The sequence below is a fragment of the Haematobia irritans genome, chromosome 5 (genome assembly GCF_050003625.1).
Source record: "Haematobia irritans isolate KBUSLIRL chromosome 5, ASM5000362v1, whole genome shotgun sequence".
Classification (NCBI taxonomy): domain Eukaryota; kingdom Metazoa; phylum Arthropoda; class Insecta; order Diptera; family Muscidae; genus Haematobia; species Haematobia irritans.
Genome location: NC_134401.1, coordinates 164,509,101 through 164,535,615, shown reverse-complemented (window position 1 = coordinate 164,535,615; position 26,515 = coordinate 164,509,101). Strand labels below are relative to the sequence as shown.

The 26,515-nt window shown below is 27.4% G+C and overlaps 1 protein-coding gene across 6 annotated transcripts in view; it reads right to left on the bottom strand.

Annotated features, from left to right (window-relative positions):
- Nucleotides 1-26,515, bottom strand: part of LOC142239297 (uncharacterized) — a 351,852-nt gene that overhangs the window by 15,310 nt on the left and 310,027 nt on the right. For all 6 annotated transcript variants that reach the window (XM_075311082.1, XM_075311083.1, XM_075311084.1 and 3 more), the window contains one exon: nucleotides 8,814-8,866. In XM_075311082.1, coding sequence (XP_075167197.1) covers nucleotides 8,814-8,866 — 53 coding nt within the window. The remainder of the gene's footprint in view (nucleotides 1-8,813; nucleotides 8,867-26,515) is intronic.

Genomic DNA, 26,515 nt, shown 5'->3' with positions numbered 1-26,515 from the left:
AATGTCTTTTAATGAAATTTCCCATAAAAATATTATTATTATAAATTTTTATAAGAAAAACGGCATTGTAAAGAAATTTCCTATAGAAATTTGGTTGGTGTGTGGTGTGTGTAATTAAAAAAAAAAATTAATAAATATTTTATTTAACAAAAAGTAAATAGAATTTTTAAAATTTGATTGATTTAAATGTAATTTTGAAAAGCCTTGACAAAATGTATGTTTAAGATTTGTTATGACAAATTTTCGGTACACAAATTTTATTTTTTTTTTAAATTTTCTATAAAAAAATTCATGTAATTTAAACTGCCTATACAATGTTTAATTTTTAAGGGATATACTCTAAACATTTCGTGTAATGAAATTTTGGCGAAAATTTTTAGTTTTAAGAATTTTCTGTAAAAATTTCCTTTTTATGTGGTTTTCTATAATGGAATTTAATAAAAAAAATTAAATTTCTATAAAATTTTAATTTTTAAATTTCTTGTAAAGTTAGGTTGAAGTGGCAGCCCGATTAAGTTTCAGTCTCACTTAGACTATTCAGTCCATTGTGATACCACATTTAACTAAAAGTACCTATTACATATGGACACTTCTAGTTTTCTTTGTAATTCCTTTCTTATAAAAATGTCGGTTGGGTGAAATTTTCTATAAACAAAATTTTATTTTTAAGTTCCTTTAAAATTTTCCTTTTTCATTTCATTGAAATTTTCTATATAAATTTTGTTTGGATGAAATTTCCTACGAAAATTTAGTTTGAATGAAAGAATTTTTATTTAAAATTTTTAAATTTAAGAAAATTTCTTTAAACAATTATTTTTCTGTAAAAATTAAAAAATATATATCCCCGTATTTCACCATTTATTAAAGTCAGTCGGTTATGTGAACTTTCCTATAAACAAAATTTTTAGTTTTAAGAATTTTCTGTAAAAATTTCCTTTTTAATTGGGTTTCTATATTGGAATTTCATATTTAATTTTTTTTATTTTATTTCTAAAATATTTTCTATAAAAATTTAATTTTGAATTTTTTTATAATTTCATTCTTATAAAAATTTCTGTTAAGTGAACTTTCCTATAAACAAAATTCTATTTTTAAGTAATTTTCTATAAATTTTCCTATTTCGTTTGATTGCAATTTTCTATATAAATTTCGTTTTCATGAAATTTCCTATAAAAATTGAGTTTGAATGAAAATTTACTTATTTATTTATTAAGTCTATGAATGTACAAAAAATCCTTACAAACTAGCTAATAAACTAAACATTAAAAAATAATTTTCTATAAAAATTAAAAAACCCCAGTATTTCACAATTCACTAAAGTCACCATGTCTATATCCATTAGGACTAAAGTGATCTATTTAACTTAGTGGTTGGCTGGGGTTTGAAATGCAATTAAAAAAAAACTATGAAATGAAAAATAAGAATTTATTAAAATATATAAAAATATATTTATTGATTAAGAAATTTCTAATAATAATGCCGTTTTAGTGAAATTTTTTATAAAATTTATTTTCATTAATTTTTTTTTAAATTTTATTTTTATTCATTTATTCATTTATTTATTTTATTTTTATTTATTTTATTATTTTACTTTATTTTCCAAAAACCGAATACTTTTTACGAAATGTCCCATAAAAATTAAAAAAAAAAAATCCCTCTACTTCACTAAAGTCACCATGCCCATATCTCTCACAGCTATTGTGGCCTATTCAATTTAGTTGCATTTCTTTTTGTTTATTGTGCCCTGATATACCCTATGTTAGTATATGAATCTACTTGGGTATTTATTTAAATTGTTTCTTTGGATGCAAAAAACCGAGGGATTTTGCATTTGGGATCCTAACAAATGCATTCATTCATGGCCTTCGTCATGCTTTCCTAGATGGGCTTCTTTTCTTTCTCAAGCAAAGCACATGAATTGTGGTTGTAAGTTGGAAATTAGCGGGTAACGACCAATGTTAATAACTTGAGAATGCAAAAGGCGCTTTCCCAACTAATGTAATGGTGTCATAGCCTCCAGTGTGTGTGTGGAGTATGGATGCTTTAATGAATTAAGGGGAAGACTATCTAAAGGAAACACAATTCGTGAATGAAACCCATTAAAATATGGATAAAGAAGATCATTCTTTTACATCTTCACAGAGTGGTTAGGGGGCGAGGTAACTATATTTCATTATGCTTAAACATATGTAAATAGCTATTAAATATTTATGGGTGATCTTCTAAAATGCTGTTGAACATGGACCATTTGCAAATAATATATAAAAAAAATCATTAATCAAAAATCCTTGTAAATTAATGTTTTTTGTAAAAATAAAAATGACTTTTTTTATAAAAAACTATTTAAATGAAACGTTTAAATTTATTTTTTGTAATATATTTTTTTTTTAATAAAAAGTAAATGATACTTCAAAAATATTCATTAATCACATTAAACAATTCTTGTAAATGACATTTTTTATAAAAAATTATGTAAATAAAATATTTTATAATTTTTTGTAATAGATGATAAAAAGTAAATGAAACTTCAAAAATATTCATTAATCACGTTAAAATTTTTTTTGTAAATGACATTTTTTATAAAAAATGAATAAAAACTAAAAATTCTTTGCAAATGAAATTTTTTATTAGTATTCTTTGTAATTACATTTTTTAAATAAATAGATATTAAAAATTTATGGATGATCTTCTAAAATGCTGTTGAACATGGACCATTTGCAAATAATATATAAAAAAAATCATTAATCAAAAATCCTTGTAAATTAATTTTTTTTTGTAAAAATATTTTGAAAATGATTTTCTTTATAAAAAATTATGTAAATGAAATATTTAAATTTTTTTTGTAATATAGTTTTTTGATAAAAAGTAAATGAAACTTCAAAAATATTCATTAATCACATTAAAAATTTCTTGTAAATGAAATTTTTTATAAAAAATGAATAAAAACTAAAAATTCTTTGAACATGATTTTTTTATAAAAAATTATGTAAATAACATATTTTATAATTTTTTGTATTAGATTTTTTTTGATAAAAAGTAAATGAAATTTCAAAAATATTCATTAATCACATTACAATTTTTTTTTTTTTTTTATAAAAAATGAATAAAAACTAAAAATTCTTCGCAAATGAAATTTTTTATTAGTATTCTTTGTAATTACAGTTTTTAAATAAAAATTATTTGCAATAGTTTTTTTGATAAAAATTCTTTTTAAATGAAATTTTCTATAAAATACTTTTAAATTATTATAAAAAAATTTCCTCGAAATTTTCCAAAGCGATTTGTTTATAAGAATTCTATGTAAATTAATATTTTTATAAAATTCTATGTAATAGATATATTTGATAAAAATTATTTTTAAATAGATTTTGATAAACATTCATTATGTATTAAAATATTCTTGTAAATATTTTTTAACAATTATTTGCAAATTATTTTTTTTTATAAAAACTCTTTGAAAATTATTTTTTTTATAAAAATTACTTTCAATAAATATTTTTGATACTTTTTTTATGAATAAAAAATAAAATTCTTTGCAAATGAAATATTTCATAAGAATTCTATGTAAATGAAATTTTTTATAAAAATACTGTACAATAGATATTTTTGATATTTTTTTAAATAGCAATTTTGTATAAACATTCTTTTGCAATAGATAATTTTAATAAAAATTATTTTTAAATAAAATTTTCTATAAAATCCTATTTAATAAACACTGCTTGGTAAGGAGATTTTCCTTGGAATTTTTCAAATGGCAATTTTTATAAGAATTCTATGTAATTGATTTTTTTTTTAAATAAAATTCTTTATGAATGAAATTTTTCCAAAAATTCTTAGCAAATTAAATTTTTCACAAGAATTCCATGTAAATGAAAGTTTTTATAAAAACTCGTGCATATGTTACGGAGGACCAATGCAACTGGGAGCGACATTTGTCTGCAGTCGAATGCTCTTTGAGATGTACACAGCATACGTCCACCCGCTTTTCGCCCTACTTTTCACTTGTCGGTCTAAATATGATCACACATGCGAGTGCTTATGATTTAGCCGAAAAGTTAGGGGCGATGGAGGAGGGGGACATAGATATAGTACCTACACTGTTAGAAAAATATGTTTTTCATATGTTCCGATATAAACAAAATATGTTTCGGGCACGATTTTAAACCACAATATATTTAAGTGCGAACATGTAATGTTCCTAAACTAACACTAAATGTTTGGGACATCTATGTTAATATGTTAGAATATATTATGTTTGGGGCATCAATGTTTCATAAAAATCATATGTGTGAATACAAACATATATAAATTTACAAATTTCGACTAAACATACATATGTTGTGATATTTTATTCAAAGCGACAGAGAGAGTATAGAGAGAAATAGAGATGGAAACCGGGAGAGTTGACGAAAGATATCAATATAACACAGCAAAAGAGTCAAAAGAGAACAATTTCTGTGAAACCGCTTGTATGTTGTTTCGGAAAACTGTTTTATGATAAGGCCAAAAATTTGATATGTTTAAGTCTAAATATTATTTAATTTGAATAAAGAGAATATACATTCTGAACCAAGAGAATAGACATTTGAAAAACAAACAGCTTATGTTTTCGCCTTGAGAGCAGCATTTTATGTATGTGTGGACATGTGTTTTGTTTATCATTTTGGCATTATGGGCACAATTTTTTTCTTGGTTCGTTAAAAGAAATCAGGGGTCTTCATAAAAATAACGAAAGGGCACTATACTCTTTTTAGAGTTGGGACAGTAAAATGAAATAAGGAGGAAATAGTGAAAAATTACACAGTAAAATGTAAAAAAACAAACTTTAGTTCCTCTTTATTAAAAAGTAGTCCACGAGGAGTTGACGGACACCATCAAATATAAAAGCGGGCATTATGTTCGAGTTTTACAGCTAAAACAATTTAAAAAGTTTATTTTCTTTAAAATGAATTATTAAAGAAAAATAAAAGGAATTTTAGAGCGATGGTGTTAAATGCTAGTAAAAAACTGTTCACTCCTAAATAAATTTATGTTTATATTATAAAATTATGTATGTATGTTTATACTCGACTCCACGTTCTTCTTTTGTTAGTTTTTGAATTCCTTCCAAATTTTAAAGTTTTGTACAAAAACAGTTTTTTATTACAAGATTGTTATTTTTGCAATAAAAAATAATATTTTATCCAAAAATCAGTCAATTTCGTTTATATCAAGCACTGTTACTGACTATAAATCTTTAATAACACACATTTCGAAGTTTCATTTAAAAAAAATTAATATAGTATAAATATAAATATGTAAATTAAAAAAAAAAAAAAAAAAAAAACAAAAAAAAAATGTTCGGTTGGAGCAGGGATTGAACCCACGACCCTTTGCATGCAAGGCAGACATGCTAACAACTGCTCCACGTGGCAAACAAATGTATGTTTCTGTTAAATAATGTTATGTTTGCATGGGCTCGTGGGCGCTGCAAACTATGCTATATAAATGTAACTTAAAACGATAATTATCTACTGGTGACTATAACAGCTACGTAGCCCAGTGGATAGTGTGTTGGCTTACAAACTGTATGGTCCTCGGTTCGATTCTCCGTGCAGGCGAAAGGTAAAATTTAAAAAAATTTATAAAAGTGAATAATTTCTTCAACATTATTTGTATTACAGAGAAAGGTTCCAATAACTAAAAAATTTCGTGGAAGTGAAAATTACGAGTATGTTAGGGAATGAGCACAATCGTGTTTGGGAAAAATTCTTCCAAGCATATAACATTTTTGGCTCAAAATGCTTCCAAACATATAATATGTTCACATAAAACAAACATATTAATGTTTCGGCAGTATGCAATAATATATGTGCTTCCTGCAAAATATGTTTGGAACATATGTTAAAGAAGCGATTTTTTTTGAGGGTGTAGGAATTTTATTCTCAGCGATGCGTCCAAAAATATAAGCGCTAAACTTTGTAAGAAGTTTGTGCGGTGTCGAGTTTTGGGACAATCGGGGCGTCACCTCTATGAGATCGAGGACATAGGTTAGGTTAGGTTAGGTTATGTGGCAGCCCGATGTATCAGGCTCACTTAGACTATTCAGTCCATTGTGATACCACAGTGGTGAACTTCTCTCTTATCACTGAGTGCTGCCCGATTCCATGTTTAGCTCAATGACAAGGGACCTCCTTTTTATAGCCGAGTCCGAACGGCGTTCCACATTGCAGTGAAACCACTTAGAGAAGCTTTGTAACCCTCAGAAATGTCACCAGCATTACTGAGGTGGGATAATCCACCGCTGAAAAACTTTTTGGTGTTCGGTCGTAGCAGGAATCGAACCCACGACCTTGTGTATGCAAGGCGGGCATGCTAACCATTGCACCACGGTGGCTCCCGTGGACATGAACGGGACCGATTGGTATCGATCGAGGACATGAACGGGACCGATTGGTATTTATCATGCCAAGGACCTTCAACATGCCGTACCTACAAAATAGATAAGAGGGCCCCTCTAAACTTTTCTTTTGGAAATGTACACAAGAAAACATTTCACGAAAAAATTTTTCGAATTAAAATAATAACTAAGTTTTAGGAAAATTTTCGTATGACAACCGAACACATCCTTTCGAGGTTTATCTGGTGCCAACTCTGGAAAATGTAATGTATTGTGGAGTCGACTTTTGGAAACGCTTTTCTGTTGCCCCAAACCTTGTTTCCAACATAAGTGTGGTGAATACAGATTCCAATATACATTTTCTGTCGGGAAAGCAACAGGAAGCCTTGGAAGAAGCCAAGTCGCATTTTCTAGACTTCGAAATTCATGGTCTTGGAAAAACATGGATGGAGGAGCATGAAATTGACACATCGGACGCCACACCCATCAAGCAGCGCCATTATCCGATTTCACCGGCTGTGGAGAAGTTGATGTATGCGGAGCTCGACCGGATGTTAGCCTTAGGGGTCATAGAAGTCAGCAACAGCCCCTGGAATTCTCCCGTAACTCTGGGAGAAGAACAGACTCTGCTTGGACGCCCGTAAGCTAAATGAAAAGATGGTTAAAGACGCGTATCCGCTCCCATACATCGACTCTCTTTTGGGACGTTTACAGGACACATACTATATATCTAGTATCGATTGGAAGGACGCCTTTTGGCAGATCCCGTTGGCTGTGGATAGCAGGCCGAAAACAGCTTTTACAGTTCCTTTTTTTTGATAATTTTTTTTAAATAGAATTTTTTTATAATCATTATTTTGAAATAGATAATTTTAATAAAATGTATTTTTTAATTACAATTTTCTATAAAATCCTATTTTATAAAAATTGCTTGGTAAGGACATTTTCTTGGAATTTTTTAAACGACATTTTATAGGAATTCTATGTAATTGATTTTTTTTTTTTAAATAAAATTCTTTATGAATAAAATTTTTCTAAAATTCTTTGCAAATGAAATATTTCGTAAGAATTCTACGTAAATGAAATTTTTTATAAAAATTCTGTGCAATAGATATTTTTGATAATTTTTTTTTTAAATAGAAATTTTTTTATAAACATTATTTTGAAATAGATAATTTTAATAAAATTTATTTTTAAATAAAATTTTCTATAAAATCCCATTTTATAAAAACTGCTTGGTAAGGAGATTTTCCTTTTCAAATGAAATTTTTATAAGAATTCTATGTAATTGATTTTTTTAAACAAAATTCTTTATGAATGAAGTTTTTCACAAGAATTCTATGTAAATGGAATTTTTTATAAAAATACTGTACAATAGATATTTTTGATATTTTTTTAAATAGCAATTTTGTATAAACTTTTGCAATAGATAATTTTGATCAATATTATTTTTAAATAAAATTTTCAATAAAATCCTATTTCATAAAAACTGCTTGGTAAGGACATTTCCTTGGAATTTTTCAAACGACATTTTTATAAGAATTCTATGTAATTGATTTTTTTAAATAAAATTCTTTATGAATGAAATTTTTTGCAATAGATATTTTTGATAATTTTTTTAAAGCAATTTTGTATAAACATTCTTTTGCAATAGATAATTTTGATCAAAATTATTTTTAAATAAAATTTTCAATAAAATCCTATTTCATAAAATGAAATTTTTCATAAGAATAAATGATTTTTTTTATAAAAATTCTGTTCAATAGATATTTTTGATCATTTTTTGAAATGGCAATTTTGAATAGATTATTTTGATCAAAATTATTTTTAAATAAAATTTTCTATAAAATCCTATTTTATAGAAAATGTTCCTTCGAATTTTTCAAATTAGATTTTTATAAGAATTCTATGTAAATGCTTTATTTAATAAAATTCTTTGTGAATGAAAGTTATTTATAAAAATTTTTTTATAAATGATATTTTTTATACAAATTTAATATATATGAAATTTTCTACACATATACCTTCCAAATATGGACGAAATGTAGGAGACCATGAGTGTCCACTTATGGACATATATAAAAATTTGAAAACACTTTCATTATAATTAAAAATAATAATTTTTATAATATAATTATTATTTTTATATAATGAAGTTAAACAAATCTAAATCTAAATCTAAAAAATTTTATTTCTTTCATTTTTTGGCGAACATGAGTGTCCACTTCTGGGCATATAAAACATTTGAAAACACTTTCATTATAATTAAAAATAATAATTTTTATATTATAATTATTATTTTTATATAATGAAATTAAACCAAAATAAATCTAAATCTAAAAAAAAAATTATTTCTCTTATTTTTATTTTTTTTTAATTTTTTCTTTTGTTATATATTGTTCTTAAGATTTAAAAAATTCATAGAGTTACTTACTTTTCCAGCTGCTGGCGCAGTTCCTTCTCGAATGTTGGCGACCCGCATTGGCTCTGCAATGAACAAACAAGATGGGGGGAAGCATTCATAAATAAATTGAAACGTTTTATTTGTTAATATACATAAAATTCAAGAGCAGCAACAGCAACAACAACAACGACATGAGAACAAATCATAAAAATATAAAATTTTATTGTTAACAATGTCATTAAAAGTGAAATGTGTGATGTATTCAGATGTGATCTAACCGCCAATAGCCCATATTCGGTTGGTGGGGGTTAAAGGGAGATTCGTGCATGTTTTCCATTTCATGAAAAACTGTCACTTTGACAGATTTATGATCGACCAAATGACAAAATTAACTCACAGAAGAAAAAAAAAAAAAACAAAATTAAATATGAGGAAGGGAAACTAGCCTCAAAAAGTCTAGACTAGATTCTTGGCATTGAGCGAAAACGATACAATTGAATGATTTTATTAGGTTTTCATTTTGGCTCTAATAAACTTCTAATAGGAATATAAAATAATCGTGTTTTTTTCTGTCTCTCGTTTTAAATCGAAATAGGCAATTAAGATTAATGCCCTAGCCCAGCACGTAATGGGACGATGACCTTCATATTGCCGGAGATGAAAAGGAGGGCATGAAACACACATTGTGTTTAGTTCCTGTCGAAACTAAAGAAGGGTGGTTTCATTGTTATAGTTGTCCGTGGTAATTGTACCCAATGAGGTATTAATTAATCAATTTTATAGCCCTATCAATGGATCTGTCATATAGGGACAGACGTGTCTGGCCATGGTCAGGCAAACATATGTATTACGAGTACATGCATGCAATTTCACATTTCCGTTCCATTGCATTACGCGGGATTATAAATGTTTAAATTTTAAATGACTTCACTATATGTGGAAATTTTTATAGTGAAACTAATGACTCTAGGAAATATAATGGAGTGACATCAGCTACTATCATATGGTGGGATTTTCGTAAAACGGAAAAATTAAAAAAAAATCCCATTTAAGACAAATTCCAAATTCGAGTTTTTAAATTTTTCCAAATTTGGCGAGTTTTTAAGAAAATTCGATGACTCTTAAAATCTATTTTCAATTTTTGTATCCCTACACAGATGATATATAATTCTTCTAATTTAGTGTATCCTCGTGATGGTATTAAATAAGGATTAAAATAAACGTATTTTTAATCCTTCAGACTGGAAATTTTATTATTGTACTTCATAGTCATTTATATGCGTTATTACTTCCGCTTTATCACTTAAGTTATTCATAAAAACCATAATGCATAAACACGTAAATGAGAGAAATGTGGAGAGGTTCGATGTGTGTGTGTGAACATGGGAGTGAGAGAAGCAATTAAGTCTTTCTTCCAGTGTTGCCAACTCCCCAAGGCCAAAAAGCACCAAAAATATATTATAAATTCTAACATACAACCTTCCACCATAAAATCGAAAATTAAATGCTCTACTCTAAAACTTCCGAAGATGTATTATAGAACTTTTGTGAATTGAATTTTAAGAAGTTAAGGTATTAAGTTTAGCTGCTAAAAGAACCATTTTTTCACAATTACTTTTCTTTAATAATTCATTTTATGGAATACAAACTTTGTGAAAATTTGCTTTTGGCTATTCCCCATCAAGTTACAATAAAATTTGCAGCAAATATGCATAATTTTATGCCTGTTTTACTGATATAGTTTTCACTTTAGCGGCAAAACTCGAACTTAGTACTCACCATTATGAACCGCTATTCAAGTATACACTTTGATCACTTTTAATGCTTTCGTTCAATTCATTTTGATCAGTGATGTTTTTCAACTTTCAAAATATTAATATATGGAAGGAGTCTATTGCTTATTTCAGTTGTGCGTGCTTTTGTGAATTTAATACAAACGTTTTTAATGACATCTTTACCAAATTCAAAAATTCGACACTCATCGCTCGACTTTCCTACAGAATACCCTAAATAACAATATTAATTAAAAAATAATCAATACCAACTTCATAACAATCAAATTCTATATTTGGCAATAAATTTGAGTTTCTTCGGCTCTTTAAAGTCTAATCAAAATTTTTGTATCAATTAAACTTAATACTGTAAAAAATAAAAAAAGCACCAAAAGCACTAAATGAAAATGCCAGAAAGCACCAATTTGGTGCTTTTTTTGAAAAGGCACCAAAAAGGCAATTTGGTGCTTTTTAGAAATCAAAAAGCACTAAATTTGGTGCTAAAAGCACCAAATTGGCAACACTGCTTTCTTCCGCTTGCTTTCATTTAATGTTAAGTATAGCCCAACAACTTAAGAGACAAGTCTTTAGTTTTGCACAAAATTAAGATTTCTTAAATATATTTAATTTTTTGTTGTTGTCTACCCTATCTGTATTAAGAGTCATATATATTCGCACATATCTTGGCAATTATTTCTTTGCGATGTACCAGAAGTTCATAATTACTTTTTTTAACATATGCATTTGAGGTTGATTTAATTTCATGCTGGTGTTGATTATTAATGAGAGCGATCAGAGAGTAACCAGAGTACCAGTTACTCTGTTAATATGTTAACAAGGTTGTTTTCTTCTCAGAGTGTCAATTTTGTTCAACATTTTATTTTTATAGACAACTTTTGGCAAAATTGTAGAAATATTACAAACAAACCCAGGCAAGTCCATTAAAATTGATAATTTGAAAATATATGAAAAATCAAATATTGGCAAATGCTTATGAAGGCAAATTCTATAATCAAAAATATTTTTTAGGGTGATTCGAGGTTAATTCACAACACGTTTATTTTAGTTATTTAGTCATAAGTTTTACATGAAGAAAACAGCAGAAAAAATGAATAAATTCAAAATTGCTTCCTTGCTTCCAAGTACTCAAAACTCAAATTTAAAAGAGAATTTTGTCTTAAATTTATCCTTACTTAAATTCTCCGCTTCTTTCACTGTAAATTAATACCAAAATCATTAGTGTAAAGACAAAATCTTTGGAACCGGGCAAGAATTTCAACTAAATCGGAGTAACAAATTGGCCTCTGTGGTCATATGAGTGTAAATCGGACGAAAGCTATATATGGGAGCTATATCTAAATCTGAACCGATTTCAATCAAATTTGGCACACATGACTATACTATTAATTGTACTCCTTGTGCAAAATTTCAACCAAATTGGGTCAAAACTCTGGCTTCTGGGGCCATATAAGTCCATATCGGGCGAAAGATATATATGGCAGCTATATCTAAATCTGAACCGATTCCAACAAAATTTGGCACGCACAGCTACAATGCTAATTATACTCCCTGTGCAGAATTTCAACTAAATCGGAGTAAAAAATTGGCCTCTGTGGTCATATGAGTGTAAATCGGACGAAAGCTATATATGGGAGCTATATCTAAATCTGAACCGATTTCAATCAAATTTGGCACACATGACTATACTACTAATTGTACTCCTAGTGCAAAATTTCAACCACATTGGGCCAAAACTCTGACTTCTGGGGCCATATAAGTGCATATCGGGCGAAAGATATATATGGGAGCTATATCTAAATCTGAACCGATTTCTTCCAAAATCAATAGGGTTCTATTCTGACCCAAAAAAGGAACACGTGTCAAATTTGAAGACGATTGGACTTATATTGCGACCTAGACTTTGATCACAAAAATGTGTTCACAGACAGACGGACATGGTTATATCGACTCAGGGATCCATCCTGAGCATTATTGCCGAAGACACCATATGTCTACCTCGTCTCCTTCTGGGTGTTACAAACATATGCACTAACTTATAATACCCTGTTCCACAGTGTGGCGCAGGGTATAAAAATTTTAAACATAATTATTTTGTTCAGTTTGAAGGAAAAAATGGTGTTCATATTCATGTCCATTTCATGATGGGTGCATTATTGGAAAACATTTACGAAATTCTGAACTATTTTGTGGGAGACACGAATTTAGTAAATCTTTATGCTTAATTTGTATATAATTTTTCCGCCCTTTTTTTATTTCATTTAACTAACATACACAAAAAAAAGTCAAGAAAACTTTCTCAAAAATTGGCTTTAGTGCCATATAGGGCCCACTTTGTTTTGAGTATAGTTTTCAACTATCATTTGCCTTAAAAAAAGAAATGTCAAATGTTCAAAAATATGGATTTTGAGCCTATTACAGATATTATATAATAATCTAACCATAGTGAATACATCGGATTTATTTTATAATTGGTTGATGGTTTCATCGTAAGTAGAGGAATGCTGATGAGGAATGTGAAAATTGGATGTTTTGCTCCAATCAATTTGACAAACATATTTTTCCTATGATTTTCAGTTCAAAATTAAAATTGAAGAACAAACCAACAATAACAACACAACATTTTTTTCTATGGTGTAACTGTCCAATACCATACATCACTCTCATTCGAACCTTTCTTATTTACCGCATACATTTCTATTGCATTTACACATTTATGTTATCTCGTTTTTAATGTTAAATTACATTTACCAGAGATCATTCAAGTTAAATACTCATTACAGTGTAAGTATTTATTGCTATGCTAGTGATCATTTACAATAGCATAAGCATACACTCTTTTCCTCTCTTGTATTTTCCCAGAGATAATTCATGTTAAATATTCATTTCAATGTCAAGTAGTCATAATTTACAATAGCACAAGCATTTACTCTCTTCCTCTAAAATACACAACGGATTATTTATGGTCTCTCAATTAAATGCTTTAGTGTAAATAATCGAATCTGGTGACATATATAATGATTGGAACCATTGAAATTGTAACAATGATAGAATAAAGATGACTAAAAATAAAGACAAAAACATAGAAAATAGTCGATAAGACTCAAGAAGATTTTTAGAGTATTGATGCGAGCGAATATTGAGACTAGGATTTTATATAAAACACATGGCAATGCTAATAGAACACCTACTCCAATCTAGAAGAAGACGCAGCCTGGTTGTCTGAGAGAGAGAGAGAAAACAAATGTCAAGATGTAGAGAAAAAATTGTTTTATATTTCAATTTTTTCCAAGACAGTTCTGCCCAGGAATTAATTAATTAATTTAGCAATATTCTAAAAAAGTACAATAGTTTTTCGGATTATTATTTACGTACATATGTATACTTTCTATTTTAATTTTACTATAATCGTTTGGTTTGTTTGTTTTGTGGTTTTTAATTCAGAAATTAATCAAAATCACAAATGTTATTGATATTTTCCGACGCAAACGATACATTTGAGAGACGCATCGACGCAGACTTCATGATATTATGATGAGAGAGACCTCTGCTGCTTCAGTTTTGTTATGACAAAACTGCGTCTTCTTTTTGATTGTATTTGACCTAATGATGTTTATGACTCAAACCAGAGTTGTCATATATTTTATGTAAAATCACCAAAGAGTCGTCTTTATGAAAGTTGAAAGTTATTGTAAAATTACAATACCCTTCAATTAGACGAGCCCCATCCCGATCTGGATAATTCTTTCACTTACAATAGATTTTTTTATAGAAACATTTTCAAAATTGTTTAAAACTTCTTGTTAAATCCTTATGGGTTTACGGGTACCCATTCATTTGTATTCATACTGTATCCACATCTCTAGTTGCAAAAAAAAAACATACACCATCAATTGCAGGCGCGCAAGTGTAATGCCAAGTGTTTTATGGAGTTTTATGAGTGAAATTAAACGCATATGTGGCTCATGACAATTACGACAATTTATTAACTTATAAAATGTGATTTTGGTGGCTGTCGTCTATCTGGTTTGCTCCAGGCTAGCTAAAGGAAGATCTGCCATGGATGACAATTGCCCACCCATGCCTTCATTTATGTCATTCCACCATAACAGCGGCATTCCATTTATGGCCATCAACAGCACAGTTGGTTGACTATTGTCAATTCAGTTAGTCGTGCCGCCACGTCCCCCATCCTTTCAAAATGAACTCCCCCACATTTCATTGATTTTTCAAAACAAAAAACAAATTCTTAAAAAAAAAAAAATAAAATGAAAATATTGTCGGCCTGTCTGATTGTAGTGCGCTTAATGTCCGTTGCTTTTGTATTTTTACTTTTCGACATTTCGTGTTATTTTTGCGTTGACATGTTGCCATTGCATTTTGACAAGTGATTTACGGCAAGCAACCAGTATCTCTGCAAAATACAAATACGAACGGCCAAGACCACACCATCGAAAGACCAAAGCAGGCGTTATTCGGCTATCCAGGCCAGGAGCATTGATTCCACCATTTGGATGACATTTGCTTGCACCATAGGGAGAGGAGTAATGATCTCTATATTCTGTGTGTGTTAATGTTTTGGTTCCGTATTCTGTCAGATTTGGCGTACAAAATGAAATGGAAGGCAATGCTTTTATCTCTACCGGATGTTGTGACGACTGTTGTTGTCCCACCCTCTTCGTTGACATTTATGCTATGGATTTTTGTTTTTCTTTCTGTGAAAACTGTCCTCTATGTTCTTGTAGCCCCACACCTCATTGGGATTTGTAATTGGATTGATTATTTCGTGGTCTTCGCTCGATGTTCCAACATCAAAGAGTTTCAATCATATATTTAACAAAAATTATTAGCGCGACTTTTTTTGCATAAATCACAATTTAGGAGGAAATATCTATTAGAGATGGATAATTTGGGGCAGCTGTATCAAATCAACTTGTATAAGGATCACGGTTGCCTAAGTTGGTAGAATTCTACCAAAAATGACAAAATTTTCTATAGAAATAAAGTTTTGACAAAATTTTCTATAGAAATAAAATGTTGACAAAATATACTATAGAAATAAAATTTTGACAAAATTTTCTATAGAAATAAAATTTTAACAAAATAACTATAGAAATAAAATTATGACAAAATATCTATAGAAATAAAATTTTGACAAAAATTTCTACAGAAATAAAATTTTGATAAAATTGTCTATAGAAATAAAATTTTGATAAAATTTTCTATAGAAATAAAATTAATAAAATTTCTATAGAAATAAGATTTTGAAAAAATTTTTAATAGAAAAAAATTTTGACAAACTTTTCTATAGAAATTAATTTTGACAAAATTTTCTATAAAAAATTTTTTTTGACAAAATAAAATTAAAAATAGAAATAAAATTTTGACAGCATTTTCTATAGAAATATAATTTTGACAAAATTTTCTATGGGAATAAAATTTTAACAAAATAACTATAGAAATAAAATTTTGACAAAATATCTATAGAAATAAAATTTTGACAGAAATTTCAACAGAAATAAAATTTTGATAAAATTTTCTATAGAAAAAAAATTTTGATAAAATTTTCTATAGAAATAAAATTAATAAAATTTCCATAGAAATAAGATTTTGAAAAAATTTTCTATAGAAAAAAATTTTGACAAACTTTTCTATAGAAATTAATTTTGACAAAATTTTCTATAAAAAAAAATTTTTAACAAAATAAAATTAAAAATAGAAATAAAATTTTGACAACATTTTCTATAGAAATGAATTTTGACAACATTTTCTATAGAAATAACATTTTGACAAAAATTTCTATAGAAATAAAATTTTGATAAAATCTTCTATAGAAATAAAATTTTGATAAAATTTTCTATAGAAATAAAATTAATAAAATTTCTATAGAAATAAGAGTTTGACAAAATTTTCTATAGAAAAAAATTTTGACAAAATTTTCTATAGAAATAAAATTTTGACAAAATTTTGTATAGAAATAAAATTTTGACAAAATTTTCTATAAAAAAATTTTTTGACAAAATAACATTTTAACAAGTTTTTCTTTAGAAATAAAATTTTGACAACATTTTCTATAGAAATAAAATTTTGATAAAATTTCCTATAGAAATAAGATTTTGACAAAATTTTCTATAGAAAAAAATTTTGACAAAATTTTCTATAGAAATAAAATTTTGACAAAATAACATTTTAACAAGTTTTTCTATAGAAATAAAAATTTGACAAAAATTGCTATAGAAATAAAATTTTAATAAAATTTTCTATAGAAATAAAATTTTGGCATAATTTTCGTTAGAAATAAAATTTTGACAAGTTTTTCTATAGAAATAAAAATTTGACAAAAATTGCTATAGAAATAAAATTTTAATAAAATTTTCTATAGAAATAAAAATTTTACAAAATTTTCTAATTTTCTGCAGAAATAAAATTTTGACAAAATCTTCTATAGAAATAAAATTTTGACAAAATTTTCTATAGAAATAAAATTTTGACAAAATTTCGATAGAATAAAATTTTGACAAAATTTCGATAGAAAAAAATTTTGACAAAATTTTCTATAGAAATAAGATTTTGACAAAATTTTCTATAGAAATAAAATTTTGGCAAAATTTTCTATAGAAATAAAATTTTGGCAAAATTTTCTATAGAAATAAAATTTTGACAAAATTTTCTATAGATATAAAATTTTGACAAAAATTTTTATAGAAATAAAATTTTGACAAAATTTTCTATAGAAATAAAATTTTGAATAGAAATAAAATTGTGCAATATAAATTTTTGGTTTGGTAGTTCTTTGGTAAATTTTTCTAAAAAGTTTGGTAGATTATTTTTGGCTCGATTGGTAACCGTGATAAGGCTATCAGAAGTCGACTCAATTTAATTATTATGCAATTCAATTAATTTAACTAAATTAAATTGAAAAATTATTTTAATTTTATTATCTTCTTCGGGGGGTAAGAAAAAAGTAACAAAATGTAAAACCCTTTGTTTTTAGGCACTTCATAAAAAAATCAAAGCACCTTAAGTAAACAGCCTGAAAGGGTTAAATTGTTAAGTTGATTTCATAGTTGTTAACATAAAATTTAGAGGGGAATGACTTTCTTAAGGATCCATCTAAAGCGTAGATGTGTTTGTTTTTTTTTCTTATCAAGGTAAGGAAAATCTCTTTTCCTTACCTTTCCTTCTGCGTAGATTTATTTTCAATCCCTTTGATTTCATTTGTTTCTTTAAATCTTAAAGGACTTCAAAAGCATTCTTCTCTTTGTTTGCTAAAGACTACAAGCCCAAAAATGGATTTCTTAATGGCATTGATGGTTTTCCATTTGCTTTTGTTTGTATGGAGTGATAAAACAAAATCATAGATAAATCTATTCATCCTTTTTGGGGTAACCATACATTCATCCATCCGTCCATTCGTATACCACAACTTTGAAATAAAATAAATCTCAGTTGATACACCCCCTGCTCTCTGTAAATCATATTGCACACACCAAAAGCATCCCCAAAACAAGGAACATGGAATTTATGCATTTCATAAAAAACAAAAATTGATAAGGTCTGGAATTAGAAGGCCTTCAATAATTTTAAATTTTTAATTTTTAATTTTGAAGTTTGAATTTGGATTTTGAATTTTGAATTTAGAATTTAGAATTTAGAATTTAGAATTTAGAATTTAGAATTTAGAATTTAGAATTTAGAATTTAGAATTTAGAATTTAGAATTTAGAATTTAGAATTTAGAATTTAGAATTTAGAATTTAGAATTTAGAATTTAGAATTTAGAATTTAGAATTTAGAATTTAGAATTTAGAATTTAGAATTTAGAATTTAGAATTTAGAATTTAGAATTTAGAATTTAGAATTTAGAATTTAGAATTTAGAATTTAGAATTTAGAATTTAGAATTTAATTTAATTTAATTTAATTTAATTTAATTTAATTTAATTTAATTTAATTTAATTTAATTTAATTTAATTTAATTTAATTTAATTTAATTTAATTTAATTTAATTTAATTTAATGTAATTTAATTTAATTTAATTTAATTTAATTTAATTTAATTTAATTTAATTTAGTTTAGTTTAGTTTAATTTAATTTAATTTAATTTAATTTAATTTAATTTAATTTAATTTAATTTAATTTAATTTAATTTAATTTAATTTAATTTAATTTAATTTAATTTAATTTAATTTAATTTAATTTAATTTAATTTAATTTAATTTAATTTAATTTAATTTAATTTAATTTAATTTAATTTAATTTAATTTAATTTAATTTAATTTAATTTAATTTAATTTAATTTAATTTAATTTAATTTAATTTAATTTAATTTAATTTCATAGAATTTCTAATAATTTTACAACAAGGCCTTTTGTGATTTCAATTTGTTCCCTTTTATTCCCACTGGACCGAATACGTCCACTAAAGAACAATTTTCGATTCAATCACATTGCGGGTGCAAACAAGTATCTATCATTTGTCGTTATGGCTCATGCTGATGCCACTATGGATTTATTCTAATGGTACATGGGTTCCTGGTGAGGGTTACTGTTACAAAGAGAATTTTCCTCAATGGTGCAGGGGGTGGTGGTAGTTAAGGGTTTTTGACAGCATTCTTGGGGGTTTATTAATAAATCCAGAATGAAAAAAATATGACATTAAGTCCATATGAATTTAACATGTTGCTAGAATTTCGTTTGTTAATTTTTTTGCCGGTTGGCCATTATTATGTGAGTCAAATAAGCCAGTCAACCAGCCTGTTAGCTGATTCTTTGCCTTCAACATGTACGTACCCCCCAGGCAAAAATCCTTGCAGGGATCTAGTGAAAGTTGTGGTAGAATCTCGAGTTGTAAATGTCTCTATGTTGTTGTTATGCACAGGGATCATAATAAACAACAACAACAACAATAGAAATATTACCAACCCTTGGAATAATAAAGAGGTCTAATTGAAATTTTAGTTATTTTTCAAAACGTTTTTTCTTTTCAGCCTCACAACAATGGCCTTCATTAGAATTATATTTTGAGAACGTTGGGGAGGAACAAAGAAGATTTTGTGTGGGGAGTTTCTGGAGGGGGTGTGGGGGACTTAAACCGGCCGTTATGGCGACGTTGTTAATGATTTCGATGATGACGAGGTAAATGTAGTATTCATGTTTTACAATAAATATAATTAATTGCTTGTATTTAATAAAAGAAAATGCCACAAAAATGTCTGTCATTACTTAGGAAACCGCAAAAATCTAAATTTCAGTATTAAAAAGTTCGTACACAGATTTACAGTCGCCTTGCCAGCATTTTAGCCCTTATCAAATAAAAACTTTAAAATATAGGGTTTCCATCTTTGACATATGCTCCAACAAAAACATCCACAATCAAAAAATTGACAGAAAAAAATTTAAATAACGCATTCTAGCGGAGATCTTAGTTTTAGAAGCTGTTACTTGGTCGAGATAGCAGTTTGAGAGTGATTGGTAGCAAGAGAGTGAGTTAAAGTCATAGCCTAAATAAATAGAACACACACACTCAAATAAAACTGAATAAAACAATCACAAAACTAGTTGCAAAGTTTTTGTAGTACGAAATGGAATCTAATGGGACTTATAGAAGCAACAAAATATTTAGAAATTCTTCAAAATTTTTAGTTTGATGTACATCCAAAAATGCTCGTTTAGAGATGGACGTAATTTTCGCTTCATTAAAAATTTTTTTGATATATAACAAGTATATACGATCTTAAATTCCAGGCCGGACCGGGCCGAATCTTAAATACCCACCACAATGAATCAAATATCCTTTGAAAACTCTTCGTCGTAGCGGGTTACTTGAAAATATATAGAATTTCAGGTGGATTTGATGGCAGATACTGTCCCAAGCAAACATACATATATACCAAAACGTGGACCGATACACATCATATTCGGCACACCTACTTATGAATTAAAAAAGATTGTGATTTCCAGGCGAATCGGATAAAAATTGGTATGACTAGACGCCCAAGAAGTCAAATTGGGAGATTGGTCTTATGGGGGCTATACTTAAAAATTAATCGATTCACACCATATACGCAAAAACATATTTACGAACCTACATCTTGATTTTGAATTTCAGGCAAATCAGATAAGACTATGATGTTTAGACGCCCAAGAAATTAAATCGGGGGATCGGCCTCAGTGTTGCCAGGGAAAATTTTCGGTGTACCCTACAAGAACCAAAAAAATTTCCCTACATTCCCCAACATTCTCAAAAAATATTCCCTACAATTTCCCCTATAATATTGAGAAAAAGTTTATATATAAATAAAATTTTGGAAAAAGTTACTATAAAAAATTGAGATTTTTTTTTATAAATTTTGAGAGCATTTCTATAGAAATAAAATTTTGCGAAAATTTTCTATAGAAATAAAATTTGGCGAAAATTTTCTATAGAAATAAAATTTTGAGAAAATTTTCTATAGAAATAAAATTTTGACAAAATTTTATATAGAAATAAAATTTTGAGAAAATTTTCTATAGAAATAAAATTTTGAGAAAATTTTCTATAGAAATAAAATTTAGAGAAAATTTTCTATAGAAATAAAATTTAGAGAAAATTTTATATAGAAATAAAATTTTGACAAAATTTTATATAGAAACAAAATTTTGAGCGCATTTTCTTTAGAAATAAAATTTTGAGAAAATTTTCTATAGAAATAAAATTTTGGCCAAATTTTCTATAAGAATAAAGTTTTCACAAAATTTTCTACAAGAATAAAATATTGACAAAATTTTCTATAGAAATACAATTTTGAGAAAATTTTCTATAAAAATAAAATTTTAAGAAAATTTTCTATAGAAATAAAATTTTTAGAAAATTTTCTATAGAAATAAAATTTTGAGAAAATTTTCTAGAGAAATAAAATTTTGAGAAAATTTTCTAGAGAAATAAAATTTTGAGAAAATTTTCTATAGAAATAAAATTTTGAGAAAATTTTCTATAGAAATAAAATTTTGACCAAATTTTCTATAAGAATAAAGTTTTCACAAAATTTTCTACAAGAATAAAATATTGAGAAAATTTTCTATAGAAATAAAATTTTGAGAAAATTTTCTATAAAAATAAAATTTTAAGAAAATTTTCTATAGAAATACAATTTTGAGAGCATTTTCTATAGAAATAATATTTTGAAATTTTTTTTTTATAGAAACAAAATTTTGAGAAAATTTTCTATAGAAATAAAATTTTGACCAAATTTTCAATATAAATAAAATTTTGACCAAATTTTCTATAAAAATAAAATTTTAAGAAAGTTTTCTATAGAAATAAAATTTTGAGAAAACTTGCGGTTTACCCTACAAAATTTGAATTTTTTTTTTTATAGAAACAAAATTTTGAGAAAATGTTCTATAGAAATAAAATGTTGACCAAATTTTCCATATAAATAAAATTTTGACCAAATTTTCTATAGAAATAAAATTGTGATTAAATTTTCTATAGAAATAAATGTTTGACAAAATTTTCTTTAGAAATAAAATTTTGATCAAATTTTCGTTAGAAATAAAATTTTGATCAAATTTTCGTTAGAAATAAAATTTTGATCAAATTTTCGTTAGAAATAAAATTTTGATAAAATTTTCTATAGAAATAAAATTTTGACAAAATTTTCTATAAAAATAAAATGTTGAGAAATCTTTCTATAAAAATAAAATTGTGAGGAAATTTTCCATATAAATAAAATTTTTACCAAATTTTCTATAGAAATAAAATTTTTACCAAATTTTCTTTAGAAATAAAATTTTGATTAAATTTTCATTAGAAATAAAATTTTGATCAAATTTTCGTTAGAAATAAAATTTTGATCAAATTTTCGTTAGAAATAAAATTTTGAGAAAATTTTCTATAGAAATAAAATTTTGACAAAATTTTCTATAGAAATAAAATTTTGTTGTTTTCTGATTTCAGCTTAAAACCATGCATTGACTATCATGGAAAACCTTTTTTCGGAAGGTTCAAGTGTGGTTCATCGTTGGATTTAATGAACTGCCTGAATATATTCTGATAATTGGTTGATAGTTTTGCTGCAAGTAGAGGATGCTGATGAGGAATGTAGTAATTCCGAAACGTGCGTCTGTTGGTTAAGCTACACTTGTAGTTTAGTCAATTCATTGTTTTTTTTTGACAAAATTTTGACAAAATTTTTTATAGGTATAAAATTTTGACAAAATTTTCTTTACAAATAAAATTTTGATTAAATTTTCGTTAGAAATAAAATTTTGGTAAAATTTTCGTTAGAAATAAAATTTTGACAAAATTTTCTATAGAAATAAAATTTTGACAAAATTTTCTTTACAAATAAAATTTTGATTAAATTTTCGTTAGAAATAAAATTTTGATAAAATTTTCATTAGAAATAAAATTTTGATAAAATTTTCTATAGAAATAAAATTTTGATAAAACTTTAGAAATAAAATTTTGACAAAGTTTTCTATAGAAATAAAATTTTGACAAAATTTTCTATAGAAATAAAATTTTGACAAAGTTTTCTATAAAAATAAAATTTTGACCAAATTTTCTACAGAAAAAAAAATTTTGACAAAATTTTCTATATAAATAAATTTTTGACCAAATTTTAACAAATTTTTTTTTACAAATAAAATTTTGATTAAATTTTCGATAGAAATAAAATTTTGACAACATTTTCTATAGAAATAAAATTTTGACCAAATTTTCCATAGAAATAAAATTTTGACATAATTTTCTATAGAAATAAAATTTTGACAAAATTTTCTATAGAAATATTTTTTTGGTAGATTTGTGGAAGAAATTTTTAAAATTTTGTTAAAGATCAAGCTTTACCGGATTCTAATTTCCTCCCCTAGAGGCAGCTAAATGTAAAACTGAATGAAAAAATTGTTTTGAGTGAAAAAGTCGCTACATTGTGCCCCTACGTCCCTACAAGACGCTAAATATTAGAAAAACCTACATGTAGGGAATTTCCCTTACTTTTGGCAACACTGATCGGCCTGCAAAACATGGACCTAGTCACACCGTAATCGCCACATATATTTTTATGGACCCAAAATACCTCTGGATTTTGAATTTTAGGCAAAAATAAAAATTGCGGTTTTTAGATGATCAAGACCCCAAATCTGAAATCGATATTTCAATGTGTTACAAACGGAATGACAATCTTATTATACCCTCATCACCACTCTATGATGGTGGGTATAATCAATATTTTGATTTTGCATTAAAATTTTCTGAAGTTTACTGTGTGTAAGACGCATTAAATAGAATAATGGAAATTTCCTACGACAAGCCCATGGGAGCCACCGTGGTGCAATGGTTAGCATGCACGCCTTGCATACACAAGGTCGCGGGTTCGATTCCTGCTACGACCGAACACCAAAACGTTTTTCAGCGGTGTATTATCCCACCTCAGTAATGCTGGTGACATTTCTGAGGTTTTCAAAGCTTCTATAAGTGGTTTCACTGGAATGTGGAACGCCGTTCGGACTCGGCTATAAAAAGGAGGTCCCTTGTCATTGAGCTTAACTTGGAATCGGGCAGCACTCAGTGATAAGAGAGAAGTTCACCACTGTGGTATCACAATGGACTGAATAGTCTAAGTGAGCCTGATACATCGGGCTGTCACATAACCTAACCTAACCTACGGCAAGCCCATCTAAAATTCATTGCTTCTGAGTCAATTACGCATCCGGATCCAAAGAGAACCTTTTTTTTACATGTGAAAAACGCCATCTATGGGAAAAAATAATAAATTAAATTTTACTACACCTAATAGACGAAAATTGGTTATAGCGACATCCGGATATTGCGAAATTTTCTCGACACCTTGCAGATTTAAAAAAATATATATGTATAAATTACTCTTATTATTTTTTTTTAATTATAAATTTAATTCAAACTTAAATTAAGCCAAATTCAATTAATTGAAGCCCTAGTATAAATGTATTTCTATATTAATAAAACGACTTTCTTAAGTATCTTTGATTTGTTTGTTTGAGCTTTCTTTGAACTAAATAAATAAGTCCTTGTGTGTAAATTACTTAACAGTCATAGTTGCTATAATCTCCTATTCATTCTTGTTTACAAACAATTCTTAAGATTTATTACCAAGGATTACAAAACATTTGCTGGAATTAACTGCTACTAGAACTATTACTGTTTGCCCAGGGCGCGTCAAGAAAACAAAAAAAAAAAACCAAAAACATTTTAATTTGTGATTTCCATCATTTAAACACAGCTGGTGTCGTCTACAGCCTAAGCTGTCAATGGAATTTACGATGTTTTTCCTTGCGATGGCGCCTATTGGTGTCATACTACTGCAGGGATAAAAGCTTTTTAGCATCGGATAACATGTGAACCCATTCTCTGCCCAACTTTTCGATATACTCCCTTCAAGCAAACCGGTATATAATTTTATTCCTCTAGACGGACACCAAATAACAAATTGAATAGACCAAATTTGTTCCCATATCAGCAATGTGTCTCGTCGTCTTTGCCCAAACATCTTGGAATATTTAATAACTTAGACTGAATGTCGTCGTCATCGTCCACGTCTTGGAATATTGTCATCGGAAGGAAAATGTAGGGTATTTGGCATATGACTTAGCAATAGGATATTTATTTTGTATAGACAGACATATGAATATATTTTAAGTTGTTTATGGGTTCGTTAGCTTTTAGGGATTTTGTTTTGTTTTCTTTGGATGAGGGTGGAGAGGGTCTTTTGTAGCTTATTAAAGGATATTGAAGGATTTTCTAGTAGTTACAGTTTATACAAGAAGACTGTGATTAAAGTTTTAGGTTTCCCAAGTTTATGTTTGTATTTTGTGGGACACTAGAATATTATATGTGAAAAGGCTTAAAGCTTTAAATAAAGCCAGGGTACTTTAAAGGTTTGTTTAAATTTAACTTATCTAAATTTAGTTATTTATTTACCTCAATTTAAATCAAATGAATTTAATGTAAAAAGTTTGATTTAATTTTGATTCATTTAATACAATTTAATTAAATGATACCACATTGGTGAACTTCTCTCTTATCACTGAGTGCTGCCCGATTCCATGTTAAGCTCAATGACAAGGGACCTACTTTTTATAGCCGAGTCCGAACGGCGTTCCACATTGTAGTGAAACCACTTAGAGAAGCTTTGAAACCCTCAGAAATGTCACCAGCATTACTGAGGTGGGATAATCTACCACTGAACAACTTTTTGGTGTTCGGTCGAAGCAGGAATCGAATGCACGACCTCGTGTATGCAAGGCGGACATGCTAACCATTACACCACGGTGGCTCCCCTGGCGCTATATTTGTTTCAGTTTACCTTAATCGTCGTTTCCTGGAAGTTTCAGCTGTGTGAATTAAAATAGTACACAGCAAAAAAGTCCATTGTTAAACTAGTGCTAAATGTAACTTACATTTATTGCAAAATCCAAATTCCCACTTGCTCATCCTCCCCCTACTTATTTCTTGTCATCTTTGAGTTACATAAAATACTCTATTGTTGTCATTACTTCGACTCACTCTCTTGTCATTTACTCTCTATCAATCCCTCTCAAACTGTTATCTCGATGGCAGTATAGCTAAAACCAAAATAAACAAGTATATACGGCAGTAAGTTCGGTCAGGCCGAATCTTATGTACCCTCCACCATGGATTGCGTAGAAACTTCTACGAAAGACTGTCATCCACAAATTTCAACTCACATGGTTGTTAAATATCATATACTACCACCACGTTCCAAATTTCAACCAGATCGGATGAATTTTGCTTCTCCAAAAGACACCGGAGGTCAAATCTGGGGATCGGTTTATATGGGAGCTATATATTATTATGGATTGATAGGAACCAATTCCTGCATGGTTGTTGGATACCCTATACTAACATCACGTACCAAATTTCAACCGAATGGGAAGAATTTTGCTCTTCCAAGGTGCTCC